This window comes from Lactuca serriola, chromosome 5 (genome assembly GCF_051521515.1).
Source record: "Lactuca serriola cultivar US96UC23 chromosome 5, Lser_US96UC23_V15, whole genome shotgun sequence".
NCBI classification, from domain to species: domain Eukaryota; kingdom Viridiplantae; phylum Streptophyta; class Magnoliopsida; order Asterales; family Asteraceae; genus Lactuca; species Lactuca serriola.
The window spans coordinates 74,955,188-74,975,083 of NC_136412.1; the positions used below are offsets into that span (position 1 = coordinate 74,955,188).

General features: G+C 32.8%; 1 protein-coding gene across 3 annotated transcripts; it reads left to right on the forward strand.

Moving 5' to 3' along the window:
• Positions 1-286: 286 nt before the first annotated feature.
• Positions 287-18,937, forward strand: LOC145052630 (uncharacterized). Of its 3 annotated transcripts, none has more exons than XM_079000477.1 (11): positions 287-634; positions 1,589-2,525; positions 5,799-5,846; positions 12,855-13,865; positions 14,622-15,551; positions 15,662-15,805; positions 16,463-16,569; positions 17,446-17,812; positions 17,910-18,116; positions 18,214-18,323; positions 18,409-18,937. In XM_079000477.1, exons 2-11 carry the CDS (start codon positions 1,602-1,604, stop codon positions 18,821-18,823), a joined length of 4,263 nt encoding a protein of 1,420 aa, XP_078856603.1. In that variant the 5' UTR covers positions 287-634; positions 1,589-1,601; the 3' UTR covers positions 18,824-18,937. The 3 variants fall into 3 exon arrangements, with proteins under 3 accessions (XP_078856603.1, XP_078856605.1, XP_078856604.1); XM_079000479.1 differs by having other exon boundaries at positions 18,415-18,937; XM_079000478.1 differs by having other exon boundaries at positions 15,662-15,802.
• The last annotated feature ends 959 nt before the right edge of the window (positions 18,938-19,896 follow it).

Consider the following 19,896-nt stretch of genomic DNA (forward strand, 5'->3'; position numbering starts at 1 on the left):
ACTAACATATTGCATGGTCTATACAAAGTTCACACCAATATAACCTTCTTCAAGTAACATCTAACAATATCTTAGACCAAAAGCAGTTACAATAAACTAAAAGTGGTGGAAACTATAAATATATAATAAACTAAAAAGAAATGGTAAATATAAATTAAAAACTGTTCATAATCACAAAAAGAAATCAAAATAATATAAAATAGTCAAAAAGTCATGTCTGTAATCATCAACTTTTTAAGTGCGGATAAAATTCCCCCGTCAGATTTGCATGATTAGATAAATTATATTGTAGAGGCACTTATTGCTTCGTCTTCTTGCTTCACTGGTTGTTGACGAAGGGACTTCACTGGTTGTTGACGAAGGGACTGGGATTCGATTTGGTCATCCTCACCATCTTCACAAAATCGATCCTTAGGCGGCGTTCGGTAGCGGAATCTTCGATTTATGAACCATTGACCAGTCTATCGATTTCATCTAAACGCAGGACTCAGCTACCACAACATCGAAATTACAACTAAATATGTTCGCAAATCAGCAGTGAATAATTCTTTTATAAAGCATTAGGCTTTATTCGATTTCCTGGTACTAATTTCTATTCGAGTTCCTAGTACTCATCAAAAAAAGATATTGCAAGGTTAGCATCTCTTTCCCTGTAATTTTACATATCGAAATTTCCGAACATGTTGTGGTTCATCAATTTTTTCGCATCTCAATTGGTGAACTGCAATTATAAATTTTGAGTTCAATTTCAAGCTTAACATCTATTTTGACCAAACAATCTGCAATGTATCTTTGATAAATTGGGATTGTCAATGGTATATTTGTTAGTAATGGGATTAGAAATTTCAAATTAAAACCCAAAACAAATGTGTGATGGTCAATGGTGTTGGGGACGTTTTGTTTGTGGCTAATCTCTATGCTTAGTTTGTTAGCTACTTAGGTTAGTGATTTGATATCTTTGGCCTAATATTGCTTAGTTTTTCCACGTGATTGTGTTGTATCTGTCATCTTGTACCTTCCCAACTTGTTGGTTCTTTGTTTTCAATATATTTTAGCTGTTAATGATTTTGATTTATAATTTTGGGAACAAAATCGATTTTGGTTGATGATTTTGATTTTCATCTTGTTCAAGATTTCTGCTGGTTTTTGTTATAAACTGCAACTTTTCATTATAAACCTTTTAATTTCATTTTGATGCAGTTATGCCTAATCATCAATCAAGTGTTTGACCATTCTGAATTTTGGGTTTCCAAAGTACCAATCCCATTGGAATTAGTTGTAGGTTTGGGGGTTTGGGTTTCCAAAGTTCCAATCCTTTTGAAATATTGATGTTTTGAACTCTGTCATTAAGATCACATGGGAAAACCACAGTAAAAATCTTCCTTTCCCTGACTTTCTATGTTAAGTTGTTTTTTGTGGTTAATTTGGTATTACTCTTTACATTTTATCCGGATCTTTTTTTTTGTGCTGTCCCTGACGAAAATTCCTGGTTAGTTAATGTGTTTGGCTTTATATATCATCAGTGAACCTCATCACCCTTTGTGCCTTTTCAGTTGTTACAATCTGTTTTCTTGAAAACTTTTGTCAGAAACAAACGAATCATGTGGTCCCTAGAAAAGTTTGCTCACTTAGGAATTCCTCTGGAAGATATATTACAAGCAACAAACAACTTCGCTGATGAATATATGATTAGGCGTGGTGGTTCTGGACAAATCTACAAAGGAGTGCTCATTGGGGCTGCAGGCTCTGTCACTGTCGTATTCAAGCGGCTTCGTAGAGCATTTGGCCAAGGATCATCAGAGTTCTGGGAAGAGATTATGGTTCTTTCTGAATGTAGACATGAAAATATCATAAACTTTGTTGGCTTCTGTGATGAGGGGAACGAGATGATCCTTGTCTACGAGTTTGCAAAAAATGGAAGCCTCGACCTACATTTACATAGTGCTAACCTCACTTGGTTGAAGCGCCTCCAAATTTGCCTTGGTGCAGCTCGTGGCTTAAGTTATCTTCATAATCCTACAGAAACCCAGCTGAGAATTATTCATGGTGACTTGAATAGCGCAAATATTCTTTTAGACAAAAGTTGGCATGCAAAGATAGCTGATTTTGGCTTATCTACAATTGATCCGCAACTCAGTGAATTTGTTACCAATCCCATTGGTACATTTGGCTATGTGGATCCTCAATACATTGAAACTGGTGTTCTAACAAAAGAGTCGGACATATACTCTTTTGGGATGGTATTAATGGAAGTTCTTTGTGGAAGACTAGTAAATGAAAAGGGGAAACCGCTTCTTGGTGCTATGGTACACCAGTATTATAAAGAAGGAAAACTTATGGAAATCATAGATCCAATTCTAAGAAAACAAATGAGCGCAGATTCCTTGGATCTTTTTTCTGCTATTGCATATCAATGCCTTAAAAGAGAACGCAAGGAACGCCCGTCGATCATTGAGGTTGTGGAAAAGCTTGAGCAGGTTTTGGAGCTTCAACATAAATTTGAGGAGGCGTTAGCACATCAACAAGTAAGTTGCTATATACATTGACTACTCATTTTCGATCGTTATTTCATCAATAGTTCATTTAAACATCTATATGCACTATATAAATGATCACGTGCAAAATTTTATAATGGGGTGTTGGGGAGTTGTAAATTTAATTACTACCCGCATTTCAACTCTTATACTTGCGGCAACAAATTAAATTTATTCTTTGTATTTAATTTTTGGAGGCAGTCACACAATTCAAACAGTGTAAAATTTGAACTACCATGTAAACCTTAACAAACTACACAAAATCATATGACTTAAAAATGTGAAGAATAGAGAAAGTACAACTAAACACTTAGATTGTGTTGAGTGGGCATAAGTAGTTTATTATTTAATGTAATTTGGTGTTGAATAAGACTATTGAAGTAGGTTATAAAGTTTTCTTTTAAATAAATATTTAAGATAACTTCTTAATAATTTTATTACATTTTTTCCCACAAGTTTGCAAATACATCTTAAATGCTCATTTTTCGCTAAAAATATACATATAAATATATATTATAGTTTTTATTTTAGGAGAGACCAAAACTTTTCGTTATGATGGTGTTCATTTCAAATTTTTTTTTTTAACACCCTTACCAAATAGAAATATAATAAGAGATCAAAATAACGCATATTATAGTTTGACTTTAACTTTTTTTTTTTTTTTTTTTTTTTTTTTTTTTTTTTTCGTTCTTTCTAAATTTTAGAGTAATTAACATTCCAAATAAATTTTACTAAAAGGACCATAATTATTTATTTATTATTTTAAAAATTATACTTCAAAACAAATTTTAAATCTCATTAAAAAAACATTGTAATCAAGAATAATCACATTTATTTGAATAAGGTTTCATACCCAATTACTTTAAATTTTAATAATATATCCAAATATCATTTATGTTATGTTATATTTTTCATCTAACTTATTATCTAATTTTTTCTTTATTACTTTATTACTTAGTTAATTAGCGACATCTTGTTTATTAGACACTAATTTTTTTTTTTTTGCTAAAAGCTATATTGTCAGCTCATACACTAAACACAAACTTAATAGTATGGATAAATTACCTTAATCTCTGTACTTATATATGCTGAAAATTGGTTAGGGTTTAAAATTTTCCTACATCCACACCTCTAAGTATTTGTGAACCTTAAACATTTGTATTTATTTTATAGGACAAGAGTAATTACTCCGTAAATGTTAAATGTTGTATGCAATTTTCTTTGAATTGGCCCCAAGAAACCCTAGTGTTTTCATTAAAAATCTTTTAGAGATCTAATGTAAAAAAAGAACACATATAATAAGACTATTTTTGCAATTTACTCTTAAAGTTTAAATTATTTAAGTTTTTACCCAATCAAATTAAGTGTTGAGAAGTTCGCATATTTGTTTTTTTATAGGATGATGAAACCTTTGACAAAATTTTGATATACAAAAATAGGATCGGTCCTGGGGATTTAAATATGTTTAAATGCGCAGAACGAACCAGAAAAAAGCTCTTACCACTATATATATATATATATATATATATATATATATATATATATATATATATATATATATATATATATATATATATATATATATATATATAGGTTCAGGTTCATTTGAGACCATTCTAATTTTGTGAGACCGTGAGATCAAATCTAAAAATAATTTTAAAATGCAAAATAAATGGAAAAATCCAAAAATTCTTTTTTTAAATATTATTTTCGGAACTTGAATTAACTAAAAAAAATAAAAAAAATAAAAAAAAATTCTATTTTTTTTGAAAAATACGTCAAATATTCTAAATAGAATATTACACTGTACATATTCTAAAAATAATTTTAAAATGCAAAATAAATGGAAAAATCAAAAAATTCTTTTTTTAAATATTATTTTGGGAACATGAATTAACTAAAAAAAATAAAAAATAAATAAAAAAATGCGTCTCACGGTCTCACAATTTATAGGTGATCTCAAATGAACCTAACCCTATATATATATATATATATATATATATATATATATATATATATATATATATATATATATAACATAAAAAGTTGGGCCTTTACATTTGCCCACTTTGCACCCTCAACACCCTCGTTTACAAAAACAATACAAAAAAATCAATCAAAAGTAAAAGCAAAAGCAGGCAGTTAGGCATGAGGCCCACAACATACTATCAAACACCTTGCAAACCACTTTCAAACTTGTCATCTCATTATCGTCGTTGTAAAATTTCCCATGCCAATCTATATATCTATCTTCTATAGGGACCACAATTTATAAAAACATATTATTAGTTTATATATATATATATATATATATATATATATATATATATATATATATATATATATATATATATATATATATTCGAATTCAAATTATTGAATTTGTATGTTTAATGCATTAAATTAAATACTTATTATTATTTAAATGCTATATATTTTAATAATTATATAATAATTAAATTATAATCTATTGTATTCATGTTAATATTGTATTAAAAATTAATTAACTATAAATAAAGAAAATAATTTTTTTAGTTATAAAATGTTTCTTAACGTATCAAGAGAGATCGTATATGAATGAATATAGACACTACAATGAGAGTAATTATAAAAAGGGAAATTTTGTATATGGCATTTTAAGCATCAAAATATCATATATATGCTCAACTTAATTTGTAAGTATCATATTTATTCTTCATAAACTTTCAAAATATCATATTTTCCCAAATCGTTTTTTTTAACATTTTTAAAATATTATAATCATTTTAAAATATTATTTTTATCGTTAACTACAATACCCTCTATATAAATCTATGTTTGAAATACTATAAATATCATCATAAACTATTAAATTATTATATTTACCCTGATTATTATTTTAATTTTAATAAATTCATAAATATCAATACATAAGATCAGACTCAAAACTCTAGCAAAATTCAAACTAAGCCATTTAAAAAGAATTCGAATGATTTCTATTTCATCATTGCTCAAAATCACAAAAATAATTTATGACACCAAAACACCAAAACGGTTTATAAAACCAAAATGGCGTTTGCTTATGTTTCTATTTCAAGCTTGATTTCATAAAGTAGGTTTTTGTTTCAAGATTTTGGGAGTATATGGTATTTAGGTTAGCTCCAAGTGAAAACAGGGTGTATATATATATATATATATATATATATATATATATATATATATATATATATATAATGTGAATTAGAAAAAATATTTATGTACTAACTTTCTTTTTATAAATATTAGGTTGCAGATAATTTGAAAGACAATCGAGAAGGTGAAGAGGACTTCAAGGTACTGAAATTCAAAACTTAAACATAATTATCATAACCCTTTTTCTTCTTTCCTTCAAAAATACTATAAGTCGAATTCTCAAAGTGAGGTATTGGGTCCAAAACCAACCATATTTCATTGAACTTGGGGGTAGTTGTGTTGTGAGGTTTCGAGGGTACCCATGGGAAATTCATTAGTAGCAAAACAAGTGTAGTTTTTATTGTAGAAAATTAGTTTAATACTTCTTAAATTTTAATGAGATATTTAACAGCTAATTAATCATTACTAATTAGTTAAAATCTTAGTAAAAGTACAAAATCTTATAATATAATATAATAATACTCTAATACAAAGTAAAAAGTTGCATTCAAAATAATAGTTACTCAAAACATCCCATTGTTTTAAATTCTAATCATTTAATTTTATTAATTTTCTAATTTGATAAATTATATGATTTTTTTTCTTTTATTTTGTTTTATTTTTATATAATAAAATAATAAAAAATCAAATCAATATCTATCGATGTTCATTTTAATTAACTTTCTTTATATTAATTTTTTTTGTTTCTATTTTTCAAAATAAAACATTCACGTGGATGTCTATGATTGAACACAAAATAGTCAAAGTAAACCTTCAATTATGCAATTCAAGAGTACAAATCAAGATCCTTATAGACATTTTTTTATGTGTATACATCATATTATATGGGGTTTAATTTGTTTCATTTAAACTAAGAATCAAACGGACACAAAAAGTATTTGTTTTGGAAGCCTTGAATGTGCAAGTCATTTTTAACAAGGAGAAAAACAACTCATGGCTCCTACTACTACCAAGATGAATCAATGTATAACTTATACTTCAACCAAGAACAAGCAAGACAAAATTCATATCCACTTATGAATAAAATTCCAAATGAATTTCTTTCATATGTTACAGTTATAGAAAATATGGTAGGAGATGAAAATTGTGGATTCCAAGTAATAGTTGTTTCCTTTGATCATGGTGAAAATTATTGGCGTCAATTTCAGTCGGATTTACACAAGTTATTGTCGTATCTACTTGGTCACAAATTTCATAAAACTAGATTAAGAAAATTTCAATTAGTGATTTGTATTGTTTTAAATGTCACCATAAATCACTTCATACTCTTTAGGGTGTGCTACTAAGTCGTCGTAAATCCGAATATTCTTCACTATGACTGAGGCAAACAAATGTTCGAAAATCCACAACAATAACATTTTCTACATGTGTGCGTGTGTGATTTATGGATGAACGTTGATAGATTTTGATTGATTTCATTATTTATTACAATACAAAAAATTAAATAAGAATAGGAATAATAAGAATAATAAAATAAAATAAAAGTAAAATATCACATAATTTGTCAAAATAAAAGAGAATTTAAAATGATTAGAATTCTTTTAAGATGATGAGATGTTTGAATGATTAAAATGGAAACGTGGTCTATTTGGTAAAAGAATTATTAAAGAATTAAAGAAATTTATTGATTACACCCAACTCAACTTTAGCTTTGTGTGAAATAAATAACAACATATCCTATTTATATTGAAACCTGAAGTTGTGAAAAAATAAAGAAACTTTCTATGTCATCCCACTTTTCAAATCAGAATTTTCATTTTTAAACCATAATAGAACAACTCAAAAACCTGTTTTTCCTTAAAAGATCATGGTCATACATTCATTTAAAACATCGTTACAATATAATAAAGAGTTTAATGGAAATCTTAAAACATAATTGCTTCCTCAATACGAGTACAATCACATTGGAGCCTTTCCGCGATCAGAGGAATTAAGAGGAATCAACTGAATAACATTAATTTTACAGCTATAAACCAAAATTTAGTGAGTTTCCCAAAATACCACATATAACAATATACATACAATGCATAAAAATAATGGCGTTCATCACAAAGCTGGACCGTCATTTGGTCTTCAGGATAAAGTTGGTCCGTCCTGAGTATTTTGGCCTCAACACAAAAATTGGACCGGCCTCAACTTTTAAACTTATAATATGTTGACATATAATAGGAAAACAATAAACAATCCAACAACAATAAGCAAAAGACTAAATTTTTCTGCTTACCTAACAACATACTATAGTATATCTACATCCTAACATACATGTGACACATACTGTAATATATGGTACAATGATAAAAACTCATCTGAATATACTTTCATGACTATCAAATAAGATTGGCCGGTCAAAAGAGTTGGGAGACTGGACCATTTTGAAATATAGCCTTGCTGAAATCCAACAACCAAGAAACGTGTCTATAATAGACACATCTCCCGTAAGTAGACCCATCAATAATTTTAACTGGAATTAATGACTAATCTAGTATCTATAGGTTCATAATGGCTACAAATATAATCAGTTATTACTTGACGTAATCTGGACGACTATGTGTGTAACTTCAATGCTTCCTTTCCTTATAAGTATCCCTCCAAAACTTCTAGAGCTTCGCTAATGAGATTACATAATAAGAAATCGAATCATGACGAACCAAGATCTCGAGAGGGAGAGAGATTCTTGAAAGTGAAAAGGTGCAAGGAAGGAGTGAGGGTGGTCCTTTATTTATAGGGATGGAAATCATTGGACGCGCCACACCCTAGAAGGGATGTGCAGTGCACTTGTTGCAGGCCTGTCATTTTTTAATTGGTGGTGGTTGGTTGGCTAGTGGCATTTAATGTCGCCAACTGCCCTCATTGTCGTCAGGTTTCTGCCATTTTCTCACTAACTCTAGATAATTGTAACTTTCTCATACGAGTTCCGTCTTTGATGTTCTTTATCTCCATGGGTTTGTAATTCTGTCTACTACAACTTTCATGTTGAGCAATTTCACTAAAGCACAATACATTTTTACTTTATATTTTATAGACTAAAGCTTCTTCTTATAAAATATTTAAAATGAAAACAGGGTGTTACACCTTTTGAAAAGGAAACAAAAAAACCTAAAAATGTAACAGAATATGTTTTCCAGGAAGCCCAAAAATCAATCAAGCTTAGTGTTCATAGAATGGAGGTAGGTTGTCCTTCGGCTTTCCTTCGGAGATTAGGTAAGGGATGAAGAAGTCCAGCTGATTGGAGGGTTTCCCACTTATTTCGTTGACACACGACACATTCTCGGATAAAAACATGGATGGTAGCCTTCCAATCCAACCCTTCCAATAAAAATCACTACGTATCTGTTCCATCGCCTTATGTACCCCTTCATGAGTGGCATTATGAACCATTGAAACCACTTCATCTACTAGTGGAGAGCTGGATTTTAAATATACCTACCCGTCATGAATGATCAACCAGTCTTTAACAACCTACTTGTTGTCCTCATTTCCGTCAATTATCCTTCTTCGCAACTCCCGGAGTTCATCATCTGTTTCAATTTCAACGCATTAGAGTGTAGAATATTTTTGGTTGCAAATCTAACATCAAAAAGAGTTCTCCAGTCTCATTTTGTTCCTCTTTTCCTTGATAGTGCATCGGTGGCTCAGTTTAACGACCCTGCTCTATATTCGATAGTAAAGTCAAACCCAAGTAATTTGTTGATGCAATGTTGTTGTGGAGAGGTGGTTAGCCATTGGTCAAGCAAGAACCGGAGGCTATAGTGGTCGATTTTGATCAAAAAGTGTCGAGCCCATAGGCAGGGCAGCCAATGAGCCACCGCTTTGGCCAACCCAATTAGCTTATGTTCATAGGTTGGAAGTTTTTGATGACGATCAACCAATTTACGACTGAAGAAAGCCTTCTGCAATATGACACCAATTCCACTAAGTGATACATCACACTCAAGGATAAAAGCTGCTATGAAATCTGGAAACGCAAGAACTGGGGAATTGGAGAGCGCTTCGTTCAACTGATTAAAGGCGAGTTTGGACTCGAGACTAAACGCAAAACTCTTACGACATAACATACCCGTCAACGGAATCGCGATAACCCTGTGGTCCTTGATAAACTTACAATAGTACCCCGTTAACCCGTACAACGTTCGAATGTTGTGTGGTTTTGGCCAATCACAAATGGCTTCAATCTTTATTTGATCGACTGCCACCCCGTTTTCATGAACAATGTGCCCCAAATAAGCTACTTCTCGGCTTCCAAAAGTACATTTCGTTTGCTTCAAATATAAATTGTGCCTGCAATAGCTCAAAAACGATTCGAAGACATAGAGGGGCTATTCACTAAAATATCATCAAAAAAAAAATGAGAACACACTTATGTAGATACGCATGAAATACTTCGTTTATCAAGATTTGGAATGTGGAGGGGGCATTGGATAACTAGAAGGGCATTACCAGAAATTCAAAATGTCCATGGTGAGTGCGAAATGCAGTTTTCTCAATATCAGGCTGGAACATGAGTACCAGATGGTATCCCAGTGTTAGATCCAACTTGGTGAAGACTGAAACACCATGCAACTCATCGAGGAGCTCTTCAACCATAGGTATCAGGAATTTATCTTTCACTGTTTTTGAGTTGAGCTCCCTGTAATCCATGCAGAAACGCTACATTTTTTCATGTTTTTTTGGCTAGTAGTATGGGTGAGGAAAACAGTGATTGTCTAGGTCTGATAGTTCCACTTCTCAACATCTCTGTGCATTGCTTTTCTATTTTGTCCTTGAGAAGATGAGGGTACTGGTAAGGACGGACAGCTACCGGTTTGGTGTCGGCTTTGAGACGGATACGGTGGGCATAGGACCGAGAGGGAGGCATCCCTTGTGGCGTTTTAAAAATATTTTCAAATTCATCCAAAAGTTCGTCTAAATTTTGTTCTAGGCTATCGTTCTAGGTGAGCACTGCCAAGCTTGTTGCGTCGGAGGACTCGCCAAACCATTTAATATTCTTCCTTTTAACCGTGAACTCCATTTCCCGGACCATAAAATCTCATAATATCTTTCCGAGTTGTTGTAGCCACCGGATCCCCAAGACTATATCAAACCCTTCCAAGGGGATGGCAAACATAGGTGCACTGAATTCAAACCCCTGTACTTCTACTGAAAAGTCCTTGCTAATTCCACTACTAGTCATTCGACCACCGTCAAGTAATGCATCTCGGAGCCCGGGTTGGTGTTGGATTGGCACACCTAGCTGTTCCACTGCCTTCCTTGCTATGAAATTGTGGGTGCTCTCACTGGCTAGAAGTACCCAAGAAACCCCATTATGGATCTTATCCCGAACCTGAAAGGTTTGGTCCGTCTTGTCGCCTCTTATTGCATTTAATGAAATTACAGGAGTATCTGATCGCATTTAATGAAATTATGGTAAAAAAGTGATTAGCTTTTTTCTCCTACGCTTGTATGGATTGTCGGACTAGACCGTCACGATTCTTCTCTAGATTGGTTCACCAAAGGACCCAATCCAGACCTTATGGTGGGCTAATCAATTTGTCCGACTACGTTGTTGAACCAACATGTTTGATCTTTCTCGACCTCTTTTTATCCGTCAGAATGCTTTGCATCATTCCCTTATTGCAAAAGACTTGTTATTGAGTTTCGTTTATCCTTATTGTCACAAATGTTGCCAATTGACTTGTTGCACTCAGGATAAACTGAGAAAAATGAGATACCTTTGCTGATTATTGGTGGCTAGTTTTCAGGGTTTCTGCTTGATATGCATATAGGAACGAATTATTTAGAATGGATCATGCCAACATGACTAAACAAATCATTTATAACTTAGACACCATACAACCAACTAGCTAGATATGATGGATAAACATTAGATCCCATAAGATCAACCTTTTAAACATTCCTTTCGTAGACATTATCAACATCTGTTTCTTTATCATTTGTCGGTGATGTTTGATTCCCATCACCCTATTTTTCTTGGAAATTTTGGTCTTTACTCTGGGAATCATATATAGATCTAAGATATGGGCAAAATATGTGTCGTAAACAATATCTGATTTGTAGACGATACCTACATCAAAGATGAGATTCGAATGATAGACAAGACTAGTATTACACTATTATGATCTAAACTAGTCTCAAAACCATTGTCATCGGTGAGACCATCATCAATAGGCAACGTATCAAATTTTCTTGTGATTTGGGTGGCTAAAAATTGTTTATTATTACGTCGCACTCACCGTCTATCTGTGACTGTGAGGTTTAAAACTGATATGTTCTTAAGGGCATTCACTATCGTATTTTTGTAAAAGTTCCTTAATGCTAATTAAGACTTAACATGTTATCTATTATTTTTCATACATGGATGGACCGGTTTATGGTCATAGAGTGATTCCAAACACATACCAGATCTCACAAAGAAATTATATATATATATATATATATATATATATATATATATATATATATATATATATATATATATATTCCTCTTGATCTTGTTTATAATTTACAATATCCTTTAGTTTCAGGTTTTTTTTTTTTATTTTATTATTTTTTTTTTTTATTTTTTTATTTTTTATCAATATTGTTTATTTTAAATAGTTTAATTTATTAGAAATATACTTAAAATATAAAATAATTTACACCATTACAGAAGGTTATAGTCGATAATTCTAAAATGAGACAAATATTAAATATATATGATATGTCAAAATGGAGGCGAAGTTACACTTTGGAGGAGCTACGTTATCTTAGCTAATGGAAATATATAATTATAAAATTGAACACTAGTTCTAAATTTAAAAAAAGAAAAAGAAAACGAGAGAGAAAATGTACAAAAAAAAAAAATGAACGGGAAACTAGAAAGCACATTTTGTAACGAAGTAGGGATTCATCAAATAGACTGTGCATGCATTTATAACTAGTAGTATATTTTTGATCATAGGAATTGAAGTAAAACAGCATAAGGCATGAGGAAATTTAAGATAAAGCAAAAATTTGCAAGACAACTAGCTAGTTTCTATGGATCTTTTGAGTTTTCTGAAATGATAAAAAAAATATCTTTGAGTTATATGTGATCCTCATGTGTGTAGTAATATTATAATAAGCGGGAAATTTAACTTTTATTTTCCACTACACCGACACTCAATGTTGCAGGTGAAAAACATGGATCATATGAAAATCCCACTAGAAGATATAAAGTCAGCAACTTATAATTTTCACGATGATTATAAAATTGGAATTGGTGGATTTGGGAAAGTTTACAAAGCAAAACTCTTCCATTTCGATTTTAGAAAATATGTTAAACAAGGTGGATATAAGACAGTTTCTACGGTGGAACTCTCAAGCTACCAAAGAACACAAAGCACTGTTGCTATTAAGCGGTTAGATAGGAATTCAGGGCAAGGAACTGGGGAATTCTTGCAAGAAATCTCTGTGCTCCCTTACTTTACACACAAAAACCTTGTCACACTTGTTGGATTTTGTGATGAAGATCATGAACGTATTCTTGTGTATGAGTATGCCTCGAATGGGAGTCTTGATAGTCATATTGAAAATAATGATATTCATACATGGACAACACGTCTTCAGATTTGCCTGGATGCTGCCTATGGGCTCGACTTTCTCCATAATGGTGTTGGAGAACATCATAGGATAATACATCGAGATATAAAAAGTTCCAACATTCTATTAGGGAGAAACTACATAGGCATGATTAGTGACTTTGGGTTGTCAAGAATTAGCCCCGCAAATCTGCAAGCGACCTTTCTCATGACTCAAGCTGCTGGCACACTCGCGTATATTGATCCAGAGTATGTCTTGACAAGTACGCTGACAAAGGAGTCTGATGTTTATTCGTTTGGAGTGGTTTTGTTCGAAGCATTGACTGGAAGACTGGCTCGATTCCAATTGTCCAAAGATTACCCAGAACTTCTACCTCAGATGGCTAAACGTTGCTTCCAGCAGAAAAAAGTGAACACGATTATCGATTTGAAGTTCAAGAAAGAATTTGAGAAACTTGGCTCTTCCATTATAGATGATGAAACCTGCCCAGATTCCGTAATGATATTTGCAACAATTGCATATAAATGCTGCCAAGGAAAGCGAGTGGACCGGCCCACAATGGCTGATGTCGTGAAAGAACTTGAGAGAGCATTCAAGTCTCATGTAAGTCATTCATTTTGTTGGTAACATAGATTTCTGGTAAAAAGCTAATATTAGTGTTTGGCAAATTCTGATTATACCTATAGTTAAATCTGTTGTGGAAGTAATTTATCAAAAACTCTTTATTTAGAGTAAATTACACGAATGGTCCCTATGGTTTAGGGTAATTTGCACGCTTAGTCCCTAACTTAATTTTTGAACTCGGAAGGTCCCTACTGTTTGTTTTTGTTACGCGCTTGGTCCCTTTCTTACCTAAAAGGACTATTTTGTCATTAATTTTTTAATTTCTTTAAATAAACACACCCCCAACCCCACCCCCTCACCTTACCTTACCTACCTCATCATTTTTCTCTATTTAAATAATAGTCTTTTTAGGTAAGATAGGGACCAAACGCGTAACAAAAACAAATTGTAGGGACCAAACGTGTAACAAAAACAAACAGTAGGGACCTTCCGAGTTAAAAAAATAAGTTAGGGACCAAGCGTGCAAATTACCCAAAACCATAGGGACCATTCGTGTAATTTACTCCTTTATTTAATTCAATAAATAAGGAGGAAGTAACTTGTCAAAAAATTCTTATTAAGTCAATATGTTTTTCTAATATTATTCTATCTAAACATTTAAAATAGCTTAGGTGTCAAACCACAATGAGTCAATAAGCACTTTAAATAAGTAATCTCAAACACCCCTTAAATCGGAAACAAGAATGGATACATAATATTACAAGGCTTACAGTTATCTTTTCGTAATTTATGCAGGTGAAGGGAGTGGAATCCCTTAGAACGACACTAGATGATGTTATGTCTGCTACAAACAATTTCCATGATATAAAAGACCAAGGACCACTGGGGGAGGTGTACTATGGGGAACTTTCTCACTTCAGTGGACATAACACGGTAACCATAAAGCGGCTCCATCGTTCGGTGGATTCATATGGAGAAGAATTTTGTAAGGTGATTGCTAGCCTTTGTAGGTATAACCATGAGAATGTTGTTCCAGTTATAGGATTTTGTGAAGAGAAGGGTGAGAGGATCGTTGTTTTTGAGCACATGGTTAAAGGAAGTGTAAAACAGCATCTGACCAATAATAGTCTAACATGGAAACAACGGCTCAAGATATGTGTTGATGCTGCACATGGGTTAGCTTACATTCATAGTCATACTGAAATCGATCAACAGTTGATTCATGGTGACATGAAAAGCAGTAGCATTCTTCTTAGGGACGATTGGAAAGCTGCGATTTCTGACTTCATCATATTCAAAGGTGCAGGCAGTTTAGGCTATCTTGATCCACTCTATATGACTACAGGCTCCATAACACAGAAATCAGACGTGTATTCTTTTGGGGTTATTTTATTTGAGATCTTATCTGGGAGATCGGCAGTTGAAAGGATCAAAACTGATCAGAAACAACAGCTTCGTGAACTCCCAAATGATGAGGCTCAACTGAAAAGTGCAAGACCGACAGTTGAAGACGAGCGAGTGGTGTTTCTTGCACAGTTGGCAGCAAAAAGCTTCAAAACCCAAAAAATACAAGATATTATCTTTCATGCTATAAAACAACAAATTGAACCACAATCGTTGGAGATATTTTCAACCATTGCCTATCAATGCTTGATGGAACAACATGAGGATCGACCAACAATGGCTAAAGTTGTAGAGGAACTTGAAAAAGCCTTCAATTGCCAGGTAAGTTCACCTTGACGAGTAGAGAAACTAATGAGCCTTCTTTTAATAGCAAGATTCAGCAAACTGCTTTGCATGCAGTTATAATGTTTTCATCTTTCACACATACACAGGATGAGTGGGAATGGGAGCAAAATCTGCCAACAGATTATAAGAAAATAATCCAAATGTCAAAATATCCGGTGCCCTCCACTATCTCAAAGAAGGATCTCCATTCCCTATTTTCTTCAGGAATCCTCCTTAACAACGAAAAAGTGGTGACTCAATCTCTTTTACCATTATATATGTTTTCCTCATTCGAAATATACATCGATAGACTATAGTCAATAATTCCATGTGTTGGTTTTCCTTGGAATATCTCTTCACTACCATATATAGCATACATGCCTGCCAGAAAAAGAAGATAATATAATAGCACTATAATCAAAATTTTGCATCTAGGAATCATTTACACAACATAGGCTTTTATTTACATATCAAGGAAAAACCACTGTGGGTATTATGTTTTCTTCAAATGAAAGGAATGTTTTTTTTTTTTTCTAGATGATCTTGCAAGCTCAATGCAGCACTGATAAATGATATCTAATATAATCTAATCTCAAAGAAGGTAAAGGTGATTGAAAAACAACTCAAGGCTCATCAGAGGTAGAAACATGAGATCCAAACTCCAAACAAGCAACAATATTGATAAATAACCAGCCATCAATATTATACAAGAAACAAACTAATCATTCCATGCAAGATATAATATATATCAGGACAGAAAGTAACCATTTAGATAAATAACTTATCATTCTCACTGTCTTCTAATCCTCTCGACATCTTCTCTCAACATTCCATGCCTTTTCATAATATAATTAATGCTCTCCGACTCATTTTTAATTTCAATTTTTGCTCATCTTTTATGGCAACAGTGGTTTTCAATAAGCATGGATGGATCAAGAAATGAAATGATACCGGCCAAAAGATTTTCATACAATGATGTTTCTTCTCTGAAGTGGAGATCCATTCAAAAATCAAGGTTCTGTCTACTTTATGTGATTACCACCACTTTCTATTAACTTTTTAAGTCAAGTGATACATGTCACTTAACTTAAAATCATTCTGTTTGGAGTGAACTCTAGCATAAAAATTTCTACTTCTTTTATGAAGTGGAACGTTTGCATCAAATCCATGAGGTTAAAACCTAGCTAGAGTGCATGAGCTTGCTTCGGGAACCACAAGTTTTATAAGTGACTGTACTAAGATATGGTGGAAAACATGTTGGGCTTGGGATCTAAACTTCTAATGAAGTGATAGAAATTCCCTTAGTTTTGTCAAATCTATGTTGAAGTAGAATTCACATTTTTGACTTGAGCCAACGAGTTTTAACAACAAATTTCAAAATATGGGGGCTTGTTTTGTAGTTTTTCTCATCTTATGGGCACATAATTTGGTGGTCTTTTGAGATGTGGAAAATGAAACTGCTGTGCTATGATGATGTGTATATGTGTTTAGTGTTTACAAAAGGAATAATTAGAAAAGAAACAAGAAAATGAAGAACCAAAATTTGCTTCTCATTTTACTTGTGGGGGAACAAAGAAAAGAGGAGAATAATGGAAATGGCAAATCTCAAAAACTCTCCGTAACTAACCTGATACACATTATTAAGCTGCAGCCAAACAAAAACAAACGCTTGAAAAAGACAAAAGTACCCTTATTCACTAAAGATCTTTTGACTTTATTTGGACCTTTTGACCAATTTGTAAGCCACAAATTAAACCCACAGAAACATATATTTATTAGAATCATAGTCTAACATGTAAATTATGAGAAACTACCAACACTTGCTCCTTTTTACAATCTATCAATATGTTGGATAGCATACGATTTTCTGAATCGTAATATGTTTGTGCAGATTTCCAAAGGTCGCAAAGATCTTGGACATCTCAAATCTTAATATTGGAGTTCAGATAAATGCTGAGTTCTTAACTCCAGAGACGATGTATGGAGCTTACCTAGTTTTCAAGTTTTATGATCGAAGAAAGGTTTCCAACAGGCCGATATACATAAACCTTAAATATAAAAAGGCGGGTGAAACCTTAAATGCATATTTTGCAGAGTGGAAAGAAGGTGGAAGTCAGTGGTTGAGAGTTGAATTATTTCGGTTTCAGAGTGATCACAGAAGTACTGATTTTGAATTTCTACTAGAAAGCTTTTCAAAGTATTATTGTGGCATAGGGGGAATATTTGTTGAAGGCATAGAGTTTAACGCCATTCCAATGGTAAATCAAATAGTTAGTGTACCTCTCTTCTTTTTTGTATTTATTTTGGGGAAATTTGTACAAAAATATCATAACGTGGTCATCTAATTGTCTATAGGTGGACTTAGAAAAAAATAAAAAATTGAAGGATGGAACAAACATGGGAGGAGTCTTGAAAACAAAGTTGGAGATGGACTCAGCAGAACAAATGATAGCCGATAATAAAGAAATTATTAAGAGGTCTGGAAACAATGTCCAAAATGCCTCCAATGTAGAGCTGTGCTTACTTCTTTTCAAAGGAGTTCTAATTGACAATGGTGAAAAGGTCTGATGTTTTTCTTTTTCTTAACACAAAATTTGAAAAATTAATTACATATTCTTGTGGTATCATAATGATAAGCGTGTAACTCTATGATGAACAGTTATTCTCCCTAAGTGAAGTCAACGGGAAGAGATGTCATATGCTACCTGCAAAAGCAATTATATACAACTCTTCAAGTATAAAGTTGTGCAACCCTCCAACCGAATCCAGGTTTACTTTATTACTCCTTTCATCTTAGGTTTACTTTAGCAGATTTCATGGAATCACTTAAATTTATAAGACTTAATTAATGTAGGTGCAGATTTGAAGAGGTTGTTGAGATTCTATCTCACCAGGATTTTCGTATCAAATGTGACATTGAGACCAAAATGCTCTCATCAGATACAACCTATGCTTGTTTCCTTGTGTTCAAACTTTCAAAAAAATATCGTGGGCTCAAGTGCCCAGTGAAAGCACGTGATCTAGTACCTCATAGAAAGGAAAGAACCAAAATCATTTCTTTCAGGTACCCAAACACAGTGAATTTAGACAAAATCAAATGGATTCCAGAACAGAGAGAAGATGGATGGATGGAGGTTGAAGTGTGGGAATTTAACGTTGATAGCACGCATAATGATGAGTTTGTTCCTATGGATTTGAAACTGACATGTTATGAAGAAAATATGTCTGGTCTTATTGTGTATGGCATTGAGTTCCGTCCTATAGCATAAGTGTATATTAAGTAACATTTATACATGTTCTTCTAAGTGTATGGTAATCTGTTATTACATCTTTTGTGCTTTTATATTAACTTAATAAAGGCTCAATAGAAGATAGTTCCTCAATACTATGCAGCGCATAGCTAGTTGCATGTCTATACAAGACAAGATAAACTTCTTTTTATAAGAGGGAAAATTACAAAGTAAAAGAAAATACACACAAGAGCTATAGCATTTGTTTTTTTTGTTTATATGGCATCAAAAGTTACAGGGGTGCAATACTATTAATAACCAGAAAACATACCAGTAGAAGTAATGTAATCCTCAAGTGGACATACATGATGATCATCTTAGCTGGAGGAAGCAAAACAACCATACCAACGATTTTCATATACCATGAACAAACCCTTCATCAACCACTCCAAAAGCAGGTTCGCGCTCTTAATTAGAACCCAGATGCAGACAAACGGATGAGTGTTAGCCATAACTTTCAACCCACTTGTATACAATTGATATCGATCTTTCACAGGTAAGGTCATTCATTTTCAAAAGATCCTCTCTCTCTCTCTCTCTCTCTCTCTCTCTCTCTCTCTCTTCAAGACATTATTAAAAAAGAAAGGTTTTAAACAATGCTGGATTGTATAGCTACTTGGAATTTAGTAATGAAAATGGTGCAAAAGATTTTGACTATGAAGAGATAGAAGTTTGGTCCAAGTGGTTCTGTTGATTATTCCCATGGAAAAGAGACTTCATTTATAATGAAAAAGCTACCTGGCTTCCCATTCTTTGTCTTCCTTGTTCTTTCCCATAATTGTTGGGCAATTTGGTAAATTTCTCATTCCCTTTACTCTATCGATTCTGATGACCCTAATCTTTCTTTTGGTCGTATCTGCACCCACTTCCGCATTAAATTTTTATCAATTCCGTGATTAATATAGAGCTTGATGGGGCTAAGATTTAAGTCCAATCACATTCCCATTAATATCTCTTGACTTCATAATCGGCCTCCTATCTGTTGTATTCCTCCACGTATTTTGGGCTCTTGGAATACTTTTGTACTCGGCAGCCCAGCCCGTGAGCCCGGT